At 35.6% G+C, this 26173-nt stretch overlaps 1 protein-coding gene across 42 annotated transcripts in view; it reads left to right on the forward strand.

The window, feature by feature from the left end:
* The window catches only part of RBFOX1 (RNA binding fox-1 homolog 1), a 1746265-nt gene that overhangs the window by 1626062 nt on the left and 94030 nt on the right, over window positions 1-26173 (forward strand). For 34 of the 42 annotated variants that reach the window (XM_078152767.1, XM_078152737.1, XM_078152744.1 and 31 more), the window contains 3 exons: window positions 3696-3788; window positions 5422-5482; window positions 13074-13127. In XM_078152767.1, coding sequence (XP_078008893.1) covers window positions 3696-3788; window positions 5422-5482; window positions 13074-13127 — 208 coding nt within the window. The remainder of the gene's footprint in view (window positions 1-3695; window positions 3789-5421; window positions 5483-13073; window positions 13128-26173) is intronic. The other 8 variants (XM_078152757.1, XM_078152768.1, XM_078152762.1 and 5 more) reach the window with 1 other exon arrangement.

Consider the following 26173-nt stretch of genomic DNA (forward strand, 5'->3'; position numbering starts at 1 on the left):
AAGTGGCATACTTAGACCTCTCTATATCCCCAGTGCCAGGACTAGCCTGCCTGAGGTTTCAGGTTTTGAAGTTCTATACAAACTTTTAAAAAAGAACTTCTTATATTCTTTTCTATGTTGCCCAGTTTCTCTGACTCACATGTTCCTAGACTTTCACCATACTTTCTGTGATATCTCTCTCAGAAATAAGATAACTGTTGGCTGTTTTAATGTTAGTGGAAGGTTAGTTTAGATTCTATTCATTCCTCATTCCAGAAGGCTGCAGAGTCTTCTGAGGGAAATAATTTACTCTTGTTCAACAGCAAAAAAAAAAAAAGGATGCTCCTGTAATACCAAATTTGAAAAAGGGGACAAGCTGGCATATTTTATGCTAGAAGTTGCTGATACCCTTTAGCATTGGAGCACATTTATAATCCAGGCTCTCTCTCTCTCTCTCTCTCTCTCTCTCTCTCTCTCTCTCCATATATATAATGTAACATATAATATATAATTATATATATATATATATATATATATATATAATTATATAAATACATACACACACATATATAAAAATAAAATCCAGGCTATAATCCAGACCTTGGGTTTTGAGTTAGCTAATTTGGCTGCAGTGATATAATAAACAGATAATTAATTGCCAGAATACTTCCTTCCTTTGTTCTGTCAGACTTAGCCCCAGTGCCTTTTTTTGTCTTCTGCTCTTCAGATAGCTTTCTTTCTAAACTGACATCTTCTCTTGTCTTGACACCATATTTCTGTTTATGTTACCCAGGGAAAAGTGTTCCTCATCTGGCATGAAAGAACTTTTTAATTTTCAATGTAGCCCTTTCTTGGAAGTTAAACACAACTATCAGGTGTTACATCACAAGCTGTTCTGCTTTTTAATTCTGAATCCAAACCAAGTTTAATCTTTCCCACTCCTTCAGTTTGAGTTGAAGGCTACATACCCTAATAATAATTCCATTTACGAGCACAGTATAGCTAGCTATGCAGCTAGCTGTAGGAAGTTCTAACATGTAAGACTGAAGATTTCTTTTCCTCCCAAGACTATCACCCGCTATGAAATGTAAGGAATTTGGCAGATCTTTTTATGAATAAGGTGGTACTGATTTTTAATAAGCAATGAAGTACAGTTTTCCCTACCTTATCTTACCTCTATCTGAGAAGCTTCTAAAAATCTGCTGTACCTCTTGGTCCTTGAATCCTTTTAGCTAGAAGAATGGAATAGAGTCAGATCCCAATTAGTGTGAACAGTAATCTCATGAAGTAGTTGCAGTATTTGAACTTGTACTGCATATTTCAATTGGACTGTAGCCAATTACCATATTTTACATAATTTTAAGTTATAATAGCGTGAATTCAAAATACAGGCAACACTTGACAGGAATTCATTGTTCACACTAATCAAGACCTAGCTATGCGACTGCCTTCCTAGCACTAAAATGATGCAACACTCTACATGAAGTCAAAATTTTATTTTTGGCCTTCTTTCTGTGGCCTGCTATCACTGAACATCTCTAACACCAAATTTGCCTAGCTTCTACTGATCATCCCAGTATCTTGCAACTGACATTTTTGCTTGAGAATGTTTAACCCTAGGGGAAAAAAATCAAATAATAACTTCATAACTTAAATCCATTTTGAAACCAATTTAGTTTGCAAAAGATTACAAATATATTAGGAGTTCCCTTTCCAGTACCTTTCTCTGAGATTCAAGGCAGAGAAATTTTTTATCACGCTCTGTCTTCCTGATAAACCCTTTGGGTCACTTTGATTTCTCATAGGATCAAACTGGCGTTACAAAAAACTAAATCCCTAACTTTGAATATCATAAGTTTACGTAAGAGAATATTGAGACAAGTAATCTATAAATTTTAGACTTGGACAGACACATTGTCTTGAAAAATTGATATGATTTGGAATGTCATCTTTCATATAGAAAATCTTTTCTACACAAAAATGATGTTGTTGAGCCACAATATTTAAGACCATTTGCTTAAAGTTGTTGGGTGTTCTGTTTTGTTTTTCAGTAGTTAACACATAGGTTCAATAGAATCATTCACATACTCTGGCTTAGATATTTTTCCTTATAACCAATAGCACACATTTGTATTATGGCTGCTACTTTGAATTGTATGGCCATGGAAGAGAATCTGAGAGTTGGCCCACCCACTTAAAAGGGGATAAAAACCTGATTTGGCCTTTATATTAATGCCATGCCATAATTAAATTACCTAACACATGGAATCAGCCTACCTTCCATTCTAATTGTAGAGTACAAAACTGGTGGTCCTTGCAAATCAAGAGCTAGTCTCTAGGTTCTTCTTTTCGGCCTCTGAATATCCTAGATGGCTGAGTTCAACCTATAAATATAATAAAAATAGCTAGCATAAATGGCTAATTTATCAACCTATTTTTTTTAATGGACACATTTTGTCCAATATGGAAGCTCCAACAAGTCTTAAAACAGCATTCATTAGTAATAATAATATTACTAAACTCTGTCGTATTTAGTCCCAGCTTATCAAGTCAAAGTTGGGGGAACAAAATGAACAAAGTTTACACTGGAATTGTTTCAAAGGGCTGGAGTAGGTTTCTGAACATAATATGCAATTTTGTTTTAGAGTTTCAAAAACAATATCATTTGGAGGAGGGAGGTCTCTTCTTAGGTAGCAGTGTCAGGGAAGAAATGCATGTATTTAGCAATTTTAAGTTTAGTGTTAATTAATGAAACTGTAATAGTAAAATAAAACTATGCCAGTAATGTACTTTTAAAAATCAACTATTAGCAACTGGGGAGGTGTTTAAAATATGTCATAAATAATGTATTCTAGATAAATATACTTGTATTTTTCTGAAGAACTGATTTATGTAATAGCTATGTCTCAAAACTACTCAGCAAGTACAAGCATTTCTCTTTTGCTAATAAGGGAGTAAGGAAAGTAGGCAATTGAACTTGCATGCAACATGACCTAAAAAAAAGTGTTGATGTAAAGTGCTTAAAACATTCCTTGAACTATTTGCATTCTTAGTTGAAATTTATATTCACATCAAGTGATTTTTGTTTATTATATTAAAACATTTAAGCTTTATTATGAAAGATCTTTCATTTGTGAGGGTTTTAATTTATTTTTAATAAGTAAAGGCTGTGTAGCATTTGGAAAAAAAATTAAATAACCCTAGTGTTGCATGAAGAAGAAATGTTCTTACAACCACACGGCATGACTCTGTAGGCAATGTTTTAGAGTATACTGGCATTCAGTGTTGAATTTTGTGCACAATTTAATTTGTTTTATTTTATTTTATTTTTTTAAGATCTGCATGTCAAAAAGTGGTTCCCTTTATCTTCTCATTATTTCAGTTTATTCTCTGTGAAGACACTGTAAATTTATTTTGATCTCATTTTCTTTCTGTTAGATTTATTTTCCTCTGTAGTGACATTTAGAAAGGTATTTTTGGTATTCTTTGAATTCTTTAGGGGGTATATCTAACTGGTGAAAGAGAGGAAACTTGTTCACATTTATCTCTTACTTATCGCACATCTTAGTACTCTTATAATTTCTCTAATTTGCATGTTACAGAAATGAAGCAAGGACAAGAGATAGAAATTAAATGGAGAGAACATTTAAAAAGTGATCATTGATTGAAATAATAATGTGCATGTTGTTTTCCCCCCTTCTCCCTCCTGCATGCAGGGATTTGGTTTCGTAACTTTCGAAAATAGTGCCGATGCGGACAGGGCGAGGGAGAAATTACACGGCACCGTGGTAGAGGGCCGTAAAATCGAGGTGCATGTTCAAAATATTTTCCTTTTCATCTTTTTGATAAATGTCTGCTTCACTCTCATACGTTGTTTCAGATGCATCATTGGTGTCCTGTGTGTGCGCCCCTCCCCCCTTTCCCATTGTTTATATATATATATATATATTTATATATAAAAAAGGAAATCTGGCCTTACTTGTTTTGTTTTATTTTATTATTCTCATTCTTATTGCTGAAAGGTGTATGACAGAAATGAGACAAATGAAAGCTTAATCTTTTGAACTTATTATTTTCAATGTTTTGTAAATCAATGGGTGCAGTAGATTCCAAACAATAGAAAAGCATGACAGAGCAAACCAAAAACAAAGCAGCTTTTTTTTTTTTCTGCTGCAGGGTTGACGAGGGATCCGCAGTGGCTTTTTTTTTTTAAAACAAATTGGGAAACACAAAGCATTACTAAAAAATAGAAGAAGAAGAAGAAAAAACATTTTGCTTCTTAAAGAAAAATCTGAGTTATCAACAGTCATGTTTTTAGGGTTAGTAGCCTGTACCCTCTCTAGAAGGAAAAAAAGTGGGGAAGCAATAAAATGTTTACATAAAGAGCCTGCTTTTTCTACCACCGGATCCCCCTCAACACTGCCATAGGATTATAATTGTTAGAATTTTAAAAAGAAAAAAAAATACCAATTGAAAATGCTGTAGTCTTGGAGTAAGATGTTGCATATTTTGCCTTTCATTTTCCCCCTCGACGGTAGCGCTTAGGCCCCTCACCAAACTCTCAGTAACCATGGTAACTGTATACATACCCATGCTGGCGATGGTGCTGAATGGTAAGTGGAGAAGTCCATCTGCCGTTTCACGTATTTAGCGCTGATATCTATATCTATATCTATACCACGTGAATTTTTTTGACTTGTTGTATTAAGTTTTCTTGATGCTCTATTTTTTTCGATATTGGTACGCCTGTAATTGAGTGTACGTTTTAAGCAAGCCTGGGAGGCACTGACTGGACTGAGGATATGACTTGGTGCACATCTTACTCGAATTGTTAACTCCATATTGTGTTAAATAATGCACCCTCTTTTTTATCCTTTTGTTAGCTGTGATTTTAAAGCTTGAATGATTTTGTTAATTCTTGCAATGAAAAAGGCTCTTGTTTCCAGTGTTGAATGCTAGATGTTGCTTTTCCAATGGTACTTATCTTCTAAAGGGTTATGTTGCACAATGCTAAAATTTGTTTGTCCCTTTTTTTTGACATTTTCTGTTTCCTTGTACCTTGTCTCTTCCCCTTCTACTTCACTGCATGTTCCTTCATATGAGAGATTTTTTTTCTGTTTTTAAATATTTATTGTTTCAGTGTTACCATGGAGTACACGCATGCTTTTTTAATCTTCAATTATGCAGTACCTTTTAATTTGCTTTTAATGTCTCTGTATTAAACTTTTAAATGATATGATGTTGCTTTATTGAAATGATTTATAAGTTTAAATGGTTATGAAATAAATGTAGTTATAAATAGTATGATTTTGTTATGCACCTACTGCCTTTTATAAATTAAATTGCATTTTCATATGAATACTAGTAGCCATAATGCATGCAATTAATAGAATTACAACCTTGCTCAGCAAAATTTACTAATTTGATTTTCTATGTACTTAGGTAAATAATGCTACAGCACGTGTAATGACAAATAAAAAGACAGTCAACCCTTATACAAATGGTAAGTGCAGTTACACCTTTCATGGGAAGTCATGTTCTTCCTTCGAATGAAAAACAAGTAACTAGGGAAGCTCCTTAAGCTGGGCATGTCTCTCTCATCACCAGAACTTGTTTTATTTTACAAATTTAGTACAATGTTATCTTCTGAACAAATTGGGGGATTTACAGAGAAGCTGCCCATCTGGTGGTCTAGTTAAGCATATAGTCTTTTCTTTCAGTCCCTCCAGGGTGGTCCCAATTTGATGGTACTCTCATTGTTGTAGGGTCAGTTAGACTAGTTGTTAGAAGTAAGAAAACAGAGTTGTGGAAGAAAAACTCCTTTTCCCCCCTTTTTAGTTTCTTTCATACTGACCAGGAAATTATGACACTGTCACATTAGAATTTGGCCCTGATTTCAATCCTGACTTGGTATTGTGCACTAGATCCCTAGCCATTTTTAGTTGGGTAGAATCACAATGGGCATAGCCTGGCTAATTTAAGTGAAAAGAGTTGACCATGCAAGCAAGTACCACTTTGAGTTCTATCATGGTTGTCCTTGTAACAGAGAGAGAGGAAGAAAATGAAGGGAGATGTTAAGATCATTCCTACATATTAGACACCCCTTCCACATTATTGTTTTATACCCCCTCTCTATGTCACAAAAAATGTTGTACAGGCAAGTGTTATAGCACCTTGAAGAATAATGTCATTTATTTAGATGTTATCATTGTTAAGGATCTTTTTTTTTAATAAAAATTCAACCCCTGGGCAGTACATTGGTTGTTAATTGATTTTCATTATACAATGACAACCCCTAACTTTCTTTTCTTAATTTTAGGTCATTTGCAGTTTTCTTTTATATTCTAAATGACTAAATGGTGGGTTATTTTTTTCTACCATTCCTCTCTTTGCCTCAATTTCCTTTTGATGACCTGGGCCATTAAAGGGACATTTTACACATTAGAAAGAGGCAATCCAGTGCGAAATGAATCAGCCTTTTAAAGATGGTTTCATGTAATTTCTTTAATGTGTGTTTTCTTAAGTCTTTTTTTCTAAGACCATTTATCAGCTAGCCATGGTTCATATGTGATAGCCTAGCTGCTGAACATTTTTAAGAAGTGGATGTTCTTCCTCATTTCCTCCCTTTTATTTTTGCTTTGTTGAGCTAACTGTCTCAACAACTGGTGCTTATAACAACTGGTCATATGAAGGATTTTTTTTTTAATGCAATCCTGGGCATTTAGCTGGGTCACAAATCTAAATCCAGTTGATCCAGTATTATGAACACCTCAGGTCTAGGGGGGTCTCATTATCTTAAATTACGAAGCAGTGGTGATTGTTATATATGTACACCATCTTTGTACTCTCTAATTCCACACACCTGTTCTCATGTTTTTTTTAACTGAAGGAATAATACAGTTTGCTAACACTGGTTCCTGTGATAGTGTGGCACAAAAGTTACTGCCGCATTCCATATAACTGTAAGAGAGACCAAAGGGTTTATTTCTAAAGGCAAGTATGTTTTCCATTGTGCATCCCTTTAGACTTTTGGCCACAAGAGGATAACTTATTAATAGCAATAATATTCCTATAGGAGACCCTTTATCTATAGCAATTAACTCCTCAGTCTGGAAATATGAAGGGTATAGGGATAATGATTAGATGTGTGATTTTGTTAATGTAAAGATCTTTCCAATGAGGACACTCTCCCTACCACTGTAGGTCAGCACTTCCTCTACAGCCTGTAGTTTTGGGTTTTCTAGAACTCAGAGAAGTTAAGGACCTTGCCTGATGGCATAGCCAGCATATGTCAGATAAGGGACTTGACCTCAGGTTTTTCTAACTCAAAGGTCAGCTCTATCCTCTAAGCCACTCCACTTCAAGAGTATTATACAATTAAAATTCATGAAATTATAAAGAGTATAGGAAAGAGTGAGCATAAAAGTATTCTTGAAAGACAGGGTACCCCTGAAATGTTAAAGGAGGTGGTTTTGGGGCAAATAATAGAAAATATATGAAAGATGTTTTGACTTGAAATTGTATAAATGAGAAAACTCTAGAAACTTAAAAAAATTTTTTTTTACTGATATAGAAGCCAAAATTGAATTTTGCATATGCTAAGGATTAGCAATAGGACTGCAGGATCTCTCCCCCTGCCCCTACCTCACTCATTGGTGATTATCTGTTTTCATAAGTAGCCACTCTTTCATTTACGTCTTAACCTGGAGAGACAGTAAGAAAGGAATGGGAGGAACGTGAACTAAATCTTGGCTAACCTAAATTTTGGACTAATATAACTGATTTTCTATAGAACATAATAAATATGCTTTCCTGGTTAAAAATTCTAGTTTTTCTGTGGACCTGAATGGTTTTAATGGGTCTAGCTTTTTTACAATTTTTCTGGTTTTCTTAATTTTTCACTTTCTTTTCTAATTCCTGTCCTAACATAGTTAAAAACCAAGCTTAATGAGTTTGATAACCAGCTGTCTTTGGAACACCTAACAGGGATGGGGAACTTGTGTCTTTTCTTTTTTTTTTTTAGGCAGTTGGGGTTAAGTGACTTGCCCAGGGTCACACAGCCAGTAAGTGTCAAGAGTTTAGTCTGAGACCAGATTTGAACTCAGGTTCTCCTGACTTCAGGGCTGGTGCTTTATCCACTGTGCCACCTAGCTGCCCCCAGGAACTTGTGTTTTCGAGGCCACATGTGGCCCTCTAGGTCCTCAAGTGCGGTCCTTCGACTGAGTCTAAGTTTTACAGAACAAATCCTGTGAAGTTTGGATTCAAAGAGCTGCACTTGAGGACCTAGAGGGCCACATGTGGCCTCAAGGCCTCAGGTGCCCCACCCCTGAAGTATCATGCACATTTTAGCATACATTCATTTCCTATAATAGTGGAATTGCATATAAAACATTTGTGAGTGCATTATATAGGATATCTTTGTTCCAGAAACTCAAAAGGACATATACGTTGATTGATTTTATCCAAATATAGATCTGCCTTTTCACAGCACTTTTAGAGGTAGTTAAAGTTGAGTATTTTTGGCAGTTTGTTTGGAAACCGTACACAGAGAGGAAAATTATAAAATGTGATTTTTTTTTTTGGAGTGTTGTGGACATACAAGCTTTTGCCTGTTGAATTGCGCATGGATAACCTGTCCACATTTCAGAAACAGAGACTTGGGCTGTAATAGCTGAAGTCTCTGCTCTGTTGCTTTAGCATGCCTGAGGCCCTGGGATGTTGAGAGCTGCAGGCTTTTGTCAGCTGTTTTTCTTTGGTTGTAAGCTTCATTGTTTGGTTTAATGTCCTTGATCAAAATCTCTGAATTTGGAAGGCCTAGGGAAATACACAAACAAGCTGAGAAATTAAAAATGGGAACAATCTCTGGGACAGACATGTCCATCTTCCTGATAGTGCAAGATCATTGTCTTTAGGAAGGCTGTCCCAGGGGCCTCTTCTAGTCTGGGCCATATATGTGTGTATTTGCATGAAATTTGCATAATATTTCCATACTTGTATATCTGTTTAGAGACATTTTCAGGGCCAAACTCCACTGTTTCTCCTTTAAAGGTTATTTCTTTTTCGTTACTCTTGTCATCTATCATCACTGACTCCTCCTCCTTTACTAACTGTCTAGCATAGAACAGGATAGTGGTTGATAGGAAGAGATGAAAGAGGATGAGGATGATATTGACCTTCCAAAATAACTGTTGGGCTAGATAGTTCCTGAGTCAGTTATGGGAACAGTTCTTTCTAATGAGAACTGTGAATCCCACATACTGTGTCTGTAGAACAAAAAACACTTTTTATTTTCCCGTGCATGTTTGAGCTTTTAAAGTTAAAATGCATTGCATGAGTGCACGCACACACACACACACACAGAGTCTGGGGAAAGAGAACATGGATAGGGAGAGCAGTGACACTAAGAAAGATGTGCCCACTAAGACGTGAACAATAACACCTACTGGGGCGATTTTCTTGCTCCTCCTCCTGCACCAGGGTTTCCTGGCAGCTCTTTGCTCAAGAGAAGTCAGTTCTCATCACACTTGATTAACCCTCACAGTTATGGGCTAGCACAGACCTCCCTGACAAGACAGAGTAAAGTTTAATTGCTGTTATTTTCATGATGAATGAAGCCTTCCCCATGCTGGCTTCAAAAAAGTTAAACACTTCAGCACTGAAAATAGAGAACAGGAAGAAAATGAGGTATGGGGGGAGGGGACAGTAATTCAGCTCTGGGCATCAACTGGTATCTCTGAAGACCTTTTTTTTCCCTCCTTAGATAAAATGAGAGGCTGTTAATATAACTTACGATCTTAGAGAACTCCATCAGCCAAAGCTGGCAGGTCCAAAATTCATTCAAATTGTTCATCATCTAGTATACTATGATCAATGGACTCTGAATAATTGGTATCCATTGCAGTATCCTTAGTGGAAGTTTTTCATTTAGGGGCATGGCCTAACACTGTCCTGGGAAAAACAAATGAAAGCAAATTTTACAAATTTGCAAGGGTAAATCCAGACCTTCCTACTTGCCTAGATCCAGGAAAACCTAACCAGAATTAATGTGACACCTGCAACCCACATCATCATACAGATAGGCTCTAAGAATTTTGCTATACGAGGTCATTATAAAAGTGGAAGCAATCTGTTTTAGCAAAAAGGATAGAGTTTAAGCTAAAGCTCATAGTGTCATGGTTGCTATTTTAATTGAAATCTTGAGGTCAGAGAACTGCATGCTGTTTTCTATTCCAAATACCTAGTCCAGTGTCTTTCACTCACTTAAGAAGTGTTCCTTGGCTTGAACAATTTTATTTGTTAAAAAGAAGTCCTTCCTTTTACTGAATCAAAATTTGCCCAAGTTAAATTTTCTGAGTTAAAGGAAGATAGACATAATAAGAACCCCATTAGTCCTACTGCTTATTTTCTTTAAGCACCTTTGATTTCTGAGCCTTGAACATGCATTGAAATTTCACAGGACCTTAGGATTTTCAAGTAGGAAAGGACCTCAGAAGTCATCTCATTCATACCCCTTAATTTCAGCTACAAAACTTGCTTGATATTTGACTTCTTAATGCTTCAATGTCTTTATATCTGTGAAATAGGGATAATGATTCTCTGCATAAAATCTAAGCTAAATATGACTTATTTATGCTCTTGTACCTGTACTATTCTGCACCAGTAGTTTCTGTTCCCTGGGAGTTCAGTTTCCTCATCCAAAAATAAAGGAATTAGATTAACTCAAAATATTATATTATCTTATGACTCATCATTCCAAATCCAGGGTTCTTTTGGAACCCCAGGTTCTCTTTCATAGGTGTAAGTCAGATTACTTTTTGAGGGCTAGATTTGAAGGCATTGATATATCAGTAGCCTAAATAATAATACTATATTTTATATAGTTCTTTAAGTGGTTCTTTACAAATATCTCAGTTTATCTTCACAACAACCCTGGGAGGTAGGTGCTATGATTATCTGAGTTTTACAGTTGAGGAAACTGAGGTAGACAGAGGTTAAGTGACTTCACCAGGGTCACAAAGCTTGTAAATGTCAGAGGTAGAATCTGAATTCAGGACTTCCTACACAGCAAAATGAATATGCTTAAAGCATTGATTTTGAAAACTGACAGAGATTTTATTTTTTATGCTGCCAGCAACTTCTTTGGTACACTATTTCATTTTTGTGTATTTTCTTTAATAATGGAAATTTGTATACCTGTCTGCTTTAGCAGACACTCCTTCTGAGTGGTTGTGACCAAAAACGAAAACAAAATTGATCACTTCATGGCCAGCCTTTGGTTTATGAGCCTCTCTCAAATTAGCTAGGCACATTCTTGGAGGATGAAGAGCCAGTCCATCATTAGGCTCGTACTTAAAGCCTTTCCATTGTAGTATAATACCTGTCAGAGCCTGTGCACCCCTGCCATAACATTTGAACTCAGGGTCACCTACTTTCGATGTTGAACAGTGTTATTGTAGAATATATTTAACACTGGGCTGGATTTGGAAAGACAGATAAATATAAAAAATCCTAATTAGTAAAAAATATATATATCAAAAGGAGGTCTGGAATATATTTTATGTAGAGAGAGACACAAACAAATGGAGGAATCAAGACTTTAAGTATGAATTTTTTTTAAAGTTTAGGCTAAGACTCAGCTTAAACTAAGGGAAAGGCACTGGACTAGGTATTTGGGATAGAACACCACACCTGACCTCAAGATTGCAATAAATCAAAAAGATATGAATATCAAATATCAATACTTCCTTAAATAATAATTATTGATAATTGAATATGCTGCCTTATTGATAGCTATCATAGCAAATACACTTGGCATATCAATTTTTAAAGAGTTTGAAAATATCACATAGTTAATTCACACTAAAATTATACAAAGCATGCTTCCCATTGGTAATTGAAAAGGTCTTTCAGGAAATGAGACAGACTCAGTCAGGGTTAGTGTCAATTATTATTGGAAAATACTGCAAAAAAATTCTGATATATTTGGATTCTAGGTAAAGAAGTGCCTTGCGTTTTTAAAGAAAAAGAATGGTAAAATTATAAATTAGTTATATTCTATTTATAAATAACATTTATATCCTATTTATAAATAATTATAATTTATTATTTGTAAAAAGAATATAATTTTATTGTGGCAATTGAGGGAAGAGGCTTTCAAAAAGTGTCTACTTGGGAGTTTACTTCTCTCCAGGTCATTTTCAGGAACATTTTACCTTCAAAAAGATGGTCAGAAGTTTTAGTTGCGTTATTTTTCCTTATTGTACAATATCATGAGAGGCACACAGGAACACATATGGCAGTATATATTTTTTCATATGAATATTTTTGTAAATGTCTTTTAATGACCAAAAAAAAGATACTACTACTACCACTGCTACTGCAGCTATTATATGTGTTCATAATAATGCTTTATAGTTTACAAAGCACAGTTAACTATCTCATTTCATTCATTTGGGATAGAAAACCACACCTGACCTCAAGATTTCAATAATCAAAAAAATGTGAATATAAAATATTAATACTTCCTTAAATAATAATTATTGATAATTGAATATGCTGCCTTATTGACAGCTATCAAAGCAAATACACTTAGCATATCAATTTTTAAAGAGTTTGAAAATATCACATAGTTAATTCACACTAAAATTATACATTATATATGTCCCCCTTTGGGCAGTTGGGGGTAAGTGACTTGCCCAGGGCCACACAGCCAATAAATGTCAAGTATTTGGTCTGAGGTTTTGAACTCAGGTCCTCCTGACTTTCAGGACTGATGCTCTATCCACTGCGCCACCTAGCTGCCCCTCATTTCACCCTTACAACAACCCTGTGAGGTAGTCAGTTACCTAAGTAGTGCTATCATCACTTTATAGAGGAAGGCTTTGAGTCCCAAAAATTTTAATTGACTAACTCCACATCACACAGCTGGCAAGTGAAAAGGGCAGGGTTTGCACCTATTTTTTAGACTTCTGCATCATGCCACTCTTCATCCTTCACTGTCAAACAGTTGTGAAACTACATATGATGGGTTTTAAAGTATGTGGTATTGCTCTTCGTGGACATGATGTCAATGGGTCACTTTTTATATTTTTTAGGCTGGAAATTGAATCCAGTTGTGGGTGCAGTGTATAGTCCTGAATTCTATGCAGGTAAGAACATCTCTGTGTATGACAATGTCTTTTTCTTTTTTTCTTTTTGACTTTTTTTTTCCAGTTTGTGTGGCCTGTCAATCATGAGTGGAGTTTGTAGAATGGACTGATAAATAAATAACTTTCTTGATAGGTTCTGAATGATTTCTTTGGGCAAAACAAAAAGGCTATTTAAAAATCATATAAATAATAAAGAAAGACTCCTTCATTTAACATATTATACATAGGGGTAAGTATGGGGAGCCTCCCCATTGACATCGTTGATTTTGCCTGAAAGAAGCATATTCACTTTTTCAAAACCTGTCTGGAGAAATGTAAACTGATCTACAATTATTTTCCTTCAACATACTTATGTGTGTAAGCCACACACTTTTTATTTAGTTTATGTTACACTGTTACAGGCAGAGCAAAATGAAGAATTAATTATCTGTACAATTCAGGAATGAGGTAAAGATGAACTGCTCCTGAAAAGGTTTGATTAACTAGAAAGATCTTAGATTCTTTCTACATGGATGTTACACTTGGTGATTGCTTCTTTGCCCACTTTGGCTTCATGTCTGTATGTCCTGGGTAAGACAAAGTCCTTGCAGTGAACGTTCTACTACCCTCTACCTGTAGTAACTTGGCTATCAAAAATTTTGAGGGGAAAAATAACATGTAGTGTTGCAATCTTAGAAGCCATGAGCTTTGATCTGAGTTAAATACCTTAAATGATTTTGTGACATTGCCACCCTCCAGCCCATTTCTTTCCTCGCTCAGCAAAGAAGTTCTCTATTGGCTTAGAAACATAGCAGCACATTGTTGAAATGCAGGGGTCATCACTGACGGGTGGGAAAGGGTGGAACATACATGTATAAGAGAGACAGTATGCTGTAGAGAACTTCCTTAGATCCAGGAAGACCTGGGTTCAAGTCCCCTTCTGCTACATAATGGCTTGGTAACCTTCGGAAAGACATTTAACTTACCAGTGTTCTGAGCACACTAATTTTTTTTTTTTGAGGCAGTCAAGGTTATGGGATGTAGCCAGAGTCACAAAGCTAGTAAGCATTTTAACTCAAGTCCTCCTTACTCCAGGGCTGGTTCTCTATCCTCTGTACCACCTACCTTTCCCTCAATGTTCTGAGCAACACTCTTAAAACTAAAACGTTGTGGAGTGGGTGCTGAACTGCATCAGTAAAGGAATTTCCTCTTCTTCAAGTTCCCTATATCAATTAGATCCATAGGTCTTAGCCTTATACCTACATGTGATTTTTTTTTTGTTATAAGGAAGAATACACATATCTGCATTACAGATATATACTTGTAATATGTAATAAATGTTTGTAGAATGGGGGGAAGGTGGGAATAGTTGACATTTGGGGTTTGATTATATGCCAATTTGTTGTTCAGTCATTTCATTGGGTGTTTGACTCTTCATGGCCCCTTTTGGGGTTTTCTTGGCAAAGATACTGGAGTAGTTTGCCATTTCCTTCTCCAGCTCATTTTACAGATGAGGAAACTGGCAAACAGGGTTAAGTGAGTTTACCAGGGTCACACAGCTAGCAAGGGTCTCAGGCTGCATTTGAACTCAGGTCTTCCTGACTCCAGGCCCAGTGCTCTTTTCTACTGTGCCACCTAACTACAGATTATATGCCAAACACATGGATAAAGAATTTTTCAAACAATGTGGTCTTTTATGCAGATATTTGGGCCATATAATAACCACTGTCTGGAGTTTGACCCAGGTTTTTTCAGTTTTCATTTATGCGTTTGATGACCTGTAGACCCAGCCTTAGGGCAGTGGATTCTGTTTGTGAACAGCTGTGGGGAATGTTTTGGTAGGAAATCAATCTAAACTATTGAGAATTAAATTTTTAATTCTCCATGGATTTCAGCCTTCTGTGTTCTCCCAGTTCACCATTGTTCCTGAAAATTGAGTGGATGATTTGCCATTCCACTAAGGTTCTTTGGGGGTGAAAGTGGAAGAAGGAAAAGAAATTTATATGTCTAGTTTTGCCAGTTAATTCTTAGAGCTGAAGAGTAGAAAACTTTTTAATGTGTGCTCACAGTAGCACGCAGAGGTTTACAGCTACTACTGGAGCATACATTCCCCTCTGGCTTTGAAGAAAGCTCAGCTTAGGAGCCCAAGTGGCAACTTAATAGTGGTGTTGTAATGTTTCATGCAACAGACAAGACATTGCTTCTGGATAAAACTGAAGGTAGTTATAAGCCTGGACTACAGGTAAGTTTGGGTCATAATTGTCTTCTTTTGCTTTTTTCTAAATGTCATGACCACAAAAAAAAATCCAAGACAAAGCAAATGGTAAGTGATGAACAAGCGATGTGTTCATCTGGAGAAAGGGGAGTAGATATTTTCTTTTTCTTAGTCCCAAATCTAATTTGACTACAATCATTAGTCACATTAGCCAGAAAATGATCAAATCTCAATTTTTAAAAAAGCCTATTTGTGTATTTGCCCACAGGGACATAGAATCACAGTTATTTTAGATGTTGGGAGGCAGCTAGGTGGCTCGTTGCATAGAGCACTGGGCTTAGAGTCAGGATGATCTGAGTTCAAATACAGCTTCAGATACTAGCAGTGTGATCCTGGACAAGTCACTTAACCTCTGTTTGCCTTCGTTTACTGGAGAAGGAAATGGCAAACCACTTTAGTATCTTAGACCCCATGATGAAGTGACTGAATACGTATGTTCTAAAGTTACAGATAAGATAGGCCTATACTCCTGAGCCAATAAAGTTATGACCCAGATTTAAAAAAAAATTAAATGTCATTGCCTCCTAAAACTTCTGGTTGCCTCATTTCTTTCTGCTGCACCATGATTACCTTAATTAAACTTGCAAAGTGAAAGCAGTGAAACAGTTATCTAGATATTTCCAACCTAGAAGAACACTGAACACTTGAACCTTAATTATCTATTTTAGGTGAAAGTTTTATGTCTGATTCAAATAGACTTCTGTAGTCCTCTTCCCTCTGCTGGCACTAGGATGAAAAACATCAGAATGAAAAATCAGAAGCACATGAGCACGCTTGTATGTGCACGTGTCCATCTCTGTGTGTCTGTATGGACATAACTTATGACTTTCAAAAGCTGGGAAAAGGTTGGAAGAGGAATTTACGTTAAAGTGTTTGCTGACCTGAAAATATTTTTAATTGATCTAAAATAGACCAATGTATTTCTAATTTAGGCTGCACACATACATAGAAAAACACATGCACGTAAATATGTGTCTATCTAAACACCTGGATAATATCCATTTAGTGGGGCCATACAACTGTTCGGTGTTGTTTAGTCATTTCAGTCATGTCCAACTCTTTGTGACCCCATTTGGAGTTTTCTTGGCAAAGATCCTGGAGTGGTCTGCCATTTTATTCTCCAGCTTATTTTACAGATGAGGAAATGGAAACAGACAAGGCTGAATGACTTGCCCAGCGTCACACAGCTAGTAAGTGTCTGAGGCCGGATTTGAACTCAGGAAGATGAGTATTCCTTATCAGCTGTTCAAATGCTGCCACAGTCTATAAAAATATTCATGAATTGGCGACCTTAGCTATTTTAGATGTTCCTTACCTTGGAGATAGATAGATAGATACCTTTCTCCTATTTGCAATGCTGAATGTATCTAAGTGGAGAGAGAGGCTGTGACATTGATTTGATTGAGGCATTTAGCAATTTTAACTTGAATCTGCATGAAATAGAAAGCTGGAGTCATTAGTCATTTTTGTATATATGACTTTTTATTAATGATGACTATAATAATATTCCCATAGCATAATTATTGATTTTCAAAGCTTATGCAGAATTAACAACCCAGCCTCCAATTGTCTCTCAGAGTAGGGCATGAAGAGTTCACATATTTTGTAAATTAAAATCAATATTTTCAATCTCTCCTAAAGGTAATTTTCCTAATTTAGTGGACCTTTTCCTAACATTTATTTTCTCTTTTAATTATAAAATGGCAGGTTATTGATTTTTGTATATAACCTCTCAAAGTCCCCAATGCATTTTTATTGCAGGGTGGGGTTAGGGAGAGCAGTTGTACTTCTTAATGAGAACCTTTAATTACTAGCTCAACAGTATTAATTTTGTTTGATGAATTATGACATACTTTCTCCTACAGCGTAAAAGAAACATTTAGGAAGCTTTTATGAAAGACACTTTCCAAGTGGTGGCTTTCTGAATTCTGAACTAGAATCACATACCCATAATTAAAAAAAAAATACATCCAGTTTCCATTTCCAGAAACACGCACTCATCACTGTATCCCATAGATATCTAAAATCTGTTCAAAGAGTGTTGGGGTTTTTTTTTCCCCTATTAAGTTAAATAGTATTGATTTTTTTTTTTAATCTAAGCAATCCGGAAGCTAGAGGGAGAGCCCAGACCTGTGAGCAATAAAACGGTGACACAAGCAACTACTTTCTTCTTGAAGATCTTTGACATTTTAGCCATGGTTTCTGGACACTCTCTTCTTGAGTTTTGGAGAGAAAGGTGTTAAACAGAGTTTGGAATATTTGAAAGTATATGGAACCACCAGCAATACTGATGTTATTTAGTTTTATTATTGGTAGTTTCAAAAGTGTTCAGATGAAAATGCCCCAATGGGGCTAATGCCAAAGATTACATGGTCAGTAAGAGAAGTTCTTTTGCTTACTTATTAATAAGTGATGAAAAATTTGGCCAAATATACATGAGATTTCTACAAAGAAACTATTGATTTAAAGCACCTTTAATCTTCATAAATAAATAAAAACAAAACAAAACATAGAGTTACACCAAACTGTCAAGATGGTACTGATGAATAGGAAATTCCCCAGTTTCTCAATTGCTGGTGAAGACACATGCTGCAAGGCTTAACTGCATTGTATATCATATCTGCCAACTCATTTCTGTGATTAAATATTCCATCAGTGAGGCTATAAGGCTGTAAAGCTTAACAAGATTCATAAGATGCACCACTTGAATACACATAACTCACTTGCTGGGATGGAGAGCACCCCGCATGCAAAAGAAAATTGGAATTGAGTTAAATTACTCCATAAGACAAGATCAACAGAGAAAGGAAAGATCTTCTAATGCAATGCAAATCTAAGATATAGTTATGTCCTGACAACTAGAAGCAGACAATTAAAGTCAAAAGTGGAGGAATGCAGAGTAAATCAACTCTAAAACCTTGAAGGTAATGGTAAACAGTGGACCTGGTGACATTATTATTATTGGCATTTTTTTCCCTTGAATGTACACTCATAAAACAAAAAAATTTAAAAGAAAAAAATCTGGCATTAGAAAAACACATGACAGGCAAGAATAGGGAATGGGTGAGACTGGATAGGGATGGATGCCTGACAGTGTCTGTGTTTGGAAATCAAATGAATAATAACTGCAGGAAGTGTATTTTTCTTCAATTATATTGATGAAGCACTTTCCAAGTCCACTCTTGCAGTTCGGAGACAGTTGCATCTAGAAGAAATTAGATCATCAAGATACCAGATATCTTTGATCTGTTGGTGAAATTACATTTCACTTATTTGGCTATGTTTTGGAATAATGGATTTTAGACAAAGCGAATGTTTCAGTGTTTAGGTTGAGACTTGCTTGTTGGTATTGTAGTAGTGGACGTCTCATTCCCCATTATCTTTCTTAGAAGTTTACCTGCTAAGGATATACCTCAGCAAATTACAATACCTTCCCTACACACCTGCTTTTAGAGTCTGAGATTTCCTGTGAAAAGGCTACCAATTCCACCACAAATCATGAACTAAACCAAACACAATCATGATAAACCAAAACACAATAAAGGACATTCTGGAATTAATCTAGTCATTCTTAAGCTAATACCACTTTTTTTTTCAAGAAGAACTGATTCAATCATATTTTGTGATAAAGAATTCCATTCTTCCTGCTGTATCACCTGTCTGTGTCCCAGTGCATGTAATTTGTGCTCTTTCTGTTCACTCAAAGAGCTAGCCTACCCCTTGCTAGCAGAGGCATCCCTAAGGAATAGCTCACGATGTTACTTTCCCATTTTTGACTTTCAGAACCCACTGTGGATAATGATTTCTTTTTTGGACATGTGGTGTTCTGTGGAATTTATGAGTGTCTTGTTTAAATATGATACATTGAAGTGAACAAGAAACTACAAATTTATGTCCCAAATGCACAGGATTTTTAAAATGGAAATTTTCTACTTCATAGACATTATTTTGTACATCTACTTCTCTTTGTCTCCCGTTTGGGGTAAGATATAGTTTGTTTCAGTTCCTTTCTTTTCTTCCTCCCCTCCCCATCTTATTGATTTTCCATCTTTCTCACATTAAACCCTGAAAATTCTGATCACTGCCTTATCCATTTCCAAATCTGAGAGCTGGAACTCCTCTCTCAAGTGATTCCTGGGATAGTCTCAGTGATTATTTATACTCAAAATGCTGGTTCCTAAAGAAAAGTAGAAAAGAAAAGCTTTCTGTTGCCAAAGAAATTTCTCTGACAACTTCTAATCAAGGGATGATGGGTTAGTTTTGTGATCACATCCCCCTTTTTGCAGTCATTTTGAACAAGAATCAAATGCCTGACATGTACATGGCCACCAATTTTGAAGGCAGTTGCTTTTTGCCCCTCTGCCTCTTAGGCTTGAAAACCATCAATCGCTTTTGCTAAAAGCAAGCCTCTATATTCTTTACTGGTATTCTAGGCTCTTTTCTGGCTAGCTAAAATTATGCTTTGTTATTTGAAATTGTATTTCAGTGCATCCTTAAAGTCTCCTCCTCTGCTTTCCCTTGGGTTTGAACAGCCTCAGCTCACCTTAAATATAGTAGACTCTTTGAAAGTCCTTCTTGCCTCATTCATTCTCTGCAAAGTTGCAGTGTGAAGAGGTCACCACTAATAGACTGGTTAAAACTGCAAGGGAATGAAATGTTTTGGTTAATCTAATATTCTGATTAATAGTCATATATGCCCACAGTACAAAAGAAGATGGACCATTTGACATTTTCATTCTTCAAGTGGAATATAGGAGAATATAGTGGAATATAGGAGATTGGAGTGGGGGAAAAGAGAATCTATTTAGAAAGCAGCACCAGTATTTACCCTTTAGACCTGAATGCCAGTTCCAGTTTTGCCACTAAATGTATGCCCAGTCACTGAATATTTCTGATCTTGTTTCCTCATCTAAAAATGAGGGTGTTTGACTAAATAAATTCTAAGGTCCCTTCCAGCCTAGTTTCTATGAATCATAATTCCATATTCCTCTTCCAAATTATTCATTTTCAAACAATTAAAATGCAACTCAAAAATATTTTTTTAAAAATCAATTATTTACTATATTGTAGGATAGGTCAGAGTGCTTGTTGATAACAGAGATTTGCATTAAACAGAAAGCCAGAGAAAACCATCTTTTCCTATACCTCTTGATGAGTTAGTATGTCTTTTATATAATTCTAAATAGCAGAAGTAAAGATTATCCTGATTAGATTAAATTGTTCAGGAGGTTATATGTACCTGCCATAGAGATCAGAAGTCTTGTAGTCAAGAAGGTTGTATGTGATTTTCCCTTTTTACACTTTCAGTTAGAGCTGGATGCCTTACTCTGTCAGCTTGTAAAAGGACACAGGCTGTCCTGACTCATATTTCAACTTCTTTGTCAATCAGAACCCATATCTTTAGAAATCATGCTATCAGGACAGAATTCCATATGAATTTTCCAGCTCTTAATTCTCAGGGAATATATTTTATTGCCTGAATGGTTTCCTTGCTATATAACTTTAGTCCTTCTCTTTTTGTCAGATAGTCAATCATTAATGATTAGTCATTAATGATGCAAAGAGAAACAAAAACACATTCTATACCCTAGAGGATAGTAGTTTGTCCCTTGTGCTGGCCCACTCCCTAAAGCACACCTTTCTTATCTGCATACATTTATAAACACAATAAAAAATATATATATATATATATATATATATATATATATATATATATACACATACATATTTATGTACATGAGTGTTTGGTCTAATAATTTGAAGTATATATCTGGATAGGGACTGGACCTTGTGACTCAATTGTTTTAGGGAACCCCAAGATAAGGGAGCTTCCTCTCCCAAGGCAGGTTAATGGTTTTTCCTGCAATTGATAGTCTTAGAGAATTGCCAGGGGCCCTGAGAGTTTAAATGACTTCCTTAGGGTCACATAGCCATTGTGTCTCAGAGATAAGGCCAAAACCCAGATCATCCTGGCTCCGAAGGCCAGTTCTTGATCCACTCTGCCACATTATTTCATGTGTGTGTTTGTGTACTTGTTTTTCAAAGAATCCTGAAAATGATTTCACTCAACTTCTTCTTTTAGAATAGTTTCCTTGAACACTAGAAATAGAGCCTTGTATGAGTTCCTTATCCCATGATGCATCTTTTTGTGGCATATAATCATACTATGTACATAGTATGAACCTTTCTCACAACTGTGACCCTCTCTATTGATATTGAAGGAATGGCCTAGAAAATATACCCTATTATGTGTAATTGGGAAATATTTAAAGAAATCAATAAAAAAAAATTTTAAAAGATATTAACAGACATAGATATGGAATATAGCTTTGATTTTACCTTCAACACATAAATGTATTTATTCTATAATTAAATATTTCAATTTAACACTTGTTGATTAATTTATTCCATTACACATGAAAATCCCAAGAAAACCGGAGTTTTATTGGTAGCTTCACATGTGTTGATGGTGTCAGATACTTTCAGGACATAAATTAGTAGAAATCTTTAAGTAATTGGAAATAGGACTCCAAAACCCTAATATGCAAGTTGCTATAGCTAGCTATACAAAACGCACTAGAACTGGATCTTTGGACATTTTCTGAAAGCATGAAGGGCAGTCCAAGTTTACATAGTGGTAGTGAAGGGAGATGGGGCAGCTAGGTGGCACAATGGATAGAATACCAAGGCTGGAGTCAGATAGGCTAATATTCCTGAGTTCAAATCTGGCCTCAGACACTTACTAGCTGTGTGATCCTGGGCAAGTCACTTAACCCTGGTTGCTTCAGTTTCCTCACATATAAAGTGAGCTGGAGAAGGAAATGGTAAGCCACTCCAGTGTCTTTGCCAAGAAAACCCTAAATGGGGTCACAAAAAGTTGGACACGACGGAAAGACAACTGAACAACAAAACAGCAATAATAATAACACCTGAAGAGTCAGACATGACTGAAAAATGACTGAACAACTGAAAGGGAAGGGAGATACTGAGAGAGTATTAGAAAAGAAATTAAAACTTCTAAATGAACAAAGTATTTTTAAAAAATTATTACTTTTTTTTCCTCCTTAGCATTGTTTGTATATGAACAGAAATCCCCAACAATATCTATACAAGAGATATACTATGATGATCTCTTCCAGTGTGTATCTATAAGACACTACAGGACTGTTAGATTTGCTGCTGATGAATTCTAAAGTTAACAGAAGCATTTCATCAAGAAATGTGTTGAATATTATGTACTGAATTTCTATAATGAAAGAAAATACAGTTTTAAAGTTCATATAGAAACAGTCTTTTAAAAAATAATTTGGTGACATCATAGCATGTAAATAATAATTCAAGGGGAACCATGTATAGTCTCTCTGTGTTTGCAAGTCCAGTGAGATAGGTCAGATGCAGCATTTACTCAATATACTTACGTGAGGAATTTAGCTAAGTTTGTTAGAATGCAGAGATAATAAGGTGAAGGTCATAAGATCAATCCTTCTGTAGACCAGTTAGCTTTGCTGTATTTCATGGCTATAGATTGCCTCCTTAACTTGGCTACTCATCTCTCAAATGTATGCTGTTGGTTCAGAGTAGGGATCAGAAGAGTGTGAATTCATTAGCGGATATCTATTACCTCTGCAAGGGGAGCAAATCAATGGGTGTGCCCTGCTGTTGTCAAGTCATGGGCAATATTCCTATATGCCATGGATTATTATGCACAATGCTCAAAATAGTACACATAATGATACTTAGTAAAGGTTAAATGAATAGATGGTTTTCTTTCTATAAAAAACACTGGTTAATAGATATATTAAAACACTAAAGAGGTAAGACAGGTTAGATTGTATCTGTACCTGTCCACAGTATGTGGCCAAGTTAACTGTCATTTAAATGTAGTGCTAGTTTTTAACTCCAGGATTGTTATAAAATTTGAGTTGTGGAGTGAGTGACTCCATATCTGAGAACGAAGCATAAAGGAGTGTAAAGGAGATGTTATTTCTGTCTTTTTATTTCCTTTGCAATTCAATTGAATGTCATTTCATTTTTGAAGACATTTTTCCCTCTTACCAATTACAGTATCCATCCTTGTAAATTTATAGTACACCATTATTAGCTCAAGTGATTAAGTCATTATGTAAATATAGACAAATTAGCTAAATATTGTTTAATATTCTTTATGTTAATTAAACAGAGATACACATATTCACAGGATGGAAAAAAACTACCAGGGGTTTCAAAAATTTAGAGCTAAAGTACTAATATACAAATGGCAAAACTCTACTTAGATTAACAGCATTGATGACGGTTAATGCATTTCTAAAACTTCTATGGAACTGTTACAACCCATTACAGTCGAAATATTGGTTTATGAAAAATTAATAAAGTCAGTAGAAAATAGAATTCAGCATCTGTACTAGTGATTTACACCAAAGGAATCATTCAGAATTAATTATGCCTTATGCTACATTATAATGAGTTTTTCATTAAAATGTATACCATTATGGAAACTAAACAAGGATTATTCAAAGAATAACGCCAACGGCTGTTATTTTTTGAGAGATTAAATTAGTTAATGGGTTATACATTTAAATCTGGTGCAAGGTTAATTGACATGCATTTATCATTGTGTTAAACTTGGCATAATTTTAAAGAAATGTATACCCTAGTGTCACAAATATTTAGGCTGGGACATGTGTGCATTGGTTTGTATGTTTTTATGGTATATGTGATATATAGTACAATGAAGGCTAAAACCCATTTCCTATTAAAGCCAGTGCCTTCAGATACTTGGTCATTTCTCAAAAATAATTTTGATGATCTGAACTATTCAATATTTGTTCTCAGCTCTAAGTTGATTTGGGGGGGGTGTTTTTTTTTTTAACAAATCAACCCATTTTTAAAGAAATATATATAAATATATTTTCTACTCTGACCAAAAGATGAAATCTTCAAGTCAAGGCCAGATGACCACTTTTGAGATTGTCTGTTAAGGGAATTCTTATTCTGTTATGTATTAGACTATATTATATGGCCACTAAGTTTCCTTTCAACCTGATTCTGTGGCTACTGAAGGGTGATTTTTTGTTTTTATTTAAAGTTTAATCTACAAGACAGAGAAGAATTTAGGATTATTTTACTCAGAAAATAAAAAAATTGACAATAGAAATTTTACTGGGAATAGAAATCATGTCTGCCCTCTGTCCCTCATACACATACAAACCCAGACTGATGCCCTGTGATGTGAAATGGCAGACAGGGAAAGGTACTTTAGAGAATGCATAAGACATTCAGGGTTCTCAAGTATTTTCTTTTAGCTTATGATTGATGTCAGTGAAGTTAAGGCCCATTCCATTTGTGTGGAAGCTGCTTAAAAAATCCACTAACTTCAATGTTTCTCTTTTTAAATTATTTTTTCCTTGAAGGAACAATGAAATAAACTATCTGAAAAGCATTAATGTTCATAATTGGGGGTATTTGGCCCAGCCATGCTAAATAATACTGATGTGGTTTAGGGGTATAGGGACTCCAAAATACTGAGGTTCAGAGCAGAATTGTCTGGAAGGAATTTACAGACTCAAGCACTCTTCCAATAAAGTGTCAAAAAGCTTATTGTAACACTATATAGTGGGCAAAACTCTTTTTCGGAAACTCGCAGCGTAACAGGAGTAATGCTAAAGCTCATACAGAAAAAGTTCAATGACTGGTGTGCCAAGTATGCTAATTATGTGGTGAACATACAGTTTCTGTACCTTGGGAGCAGGTGTCGTTCACTACTGGCATGGCCTGGGAAGGGGAGCTTCTAAGGTATGTGTACGTCTGTAACAAGTTGAAGTTCTATAGCTTGACCTCTAGATTGTATATGGTAACCATGTAACTGTGGGAATCAGTACATAATAGTCCTGCTGGTACAAGATATTACTGTTCATACAAAGGAAATTTTACAGAGGTCAGCTTGTTCTTGTAAGAGAGAGAGTTTGCCTCACTGAGGCCCACTTGAGTTATTACCAGAGATAGGGTCTTTGGGCTGGGGAGAGATATGGTCCTAGCACTGGGGGGGGTTCAAGCACAACCACCCCATCAATACAAAGTTTCCATTTTTGTCTTCTTTAGCTTCCTTACCTTAGTTAATGAAATTTTCATTTCCCCATTGTTGCCTGCATTTTTCTTTTTTAGAAAAGATACAAATCAGCCCACTGTTTCCTTGGATGGCCCGAGAAGTACCTTAAGGAGGTGTGGTTCAGTAGGCATTTCCTTGTAAACACTCATCAACATTGTTACACACTAGGCCAGGCCAGTGAATTAGTGTAAACATCTAGCTTCCTCAGAATTATTGAAGTGTGCAGAGCTGTACAGAGAGAGCCTTCTACTTATTCATAGATTGGAGAGCTTATTGAACACAGTTATTAAATATCAAGAATTATAGGTAGCCCTATTTTAGTCTGCTTTTCTAGTGTCTTTGAGTTTAATTTTTGCTCATGAGGCAATAGAACATCCTTTATCCACATTTTGTAACATCTCTCCCTTCCTCTTAGTGCCAACCACATTGTTCTGCATAGGGTAGGACCTAGAATGAATCTCACTAGTAGATATGCATGTGATAGTGAGTTGCCCTTTAGGATTAAACAAACCACATTTAATGATTTGCTTAATCCCATCATTTTCTTAATTATCTTCATCCCATCTTTCCAATGAACTTAATAATTTTTAAAATTAAAGTGAATACAAAAAAAAATCAGGTTTTGGGAGCTTTGTGATCTTTGTGATATCACTAGTATCCCATGGTGTTTTAGACTACAGGCTGGGA

Source organism: Phascolarctos cinereus, unplaced genomic scaffold, assembly GCF_003287225.1.
Source record: "Phascolarctos cinereus isolate Bilbo 61053 unplaced genomic scaffold, phaCin_HiC Scaffold_4;HRSCAF=312, whole genome shotgun sequence".
Taxonomy (NCBI): Eukaryota; Metazoa; Chordata; class Mammalia; order Diprotodontia; family Phascolarctidae; genus Phascolarctos; species Phascolarctos cinereus.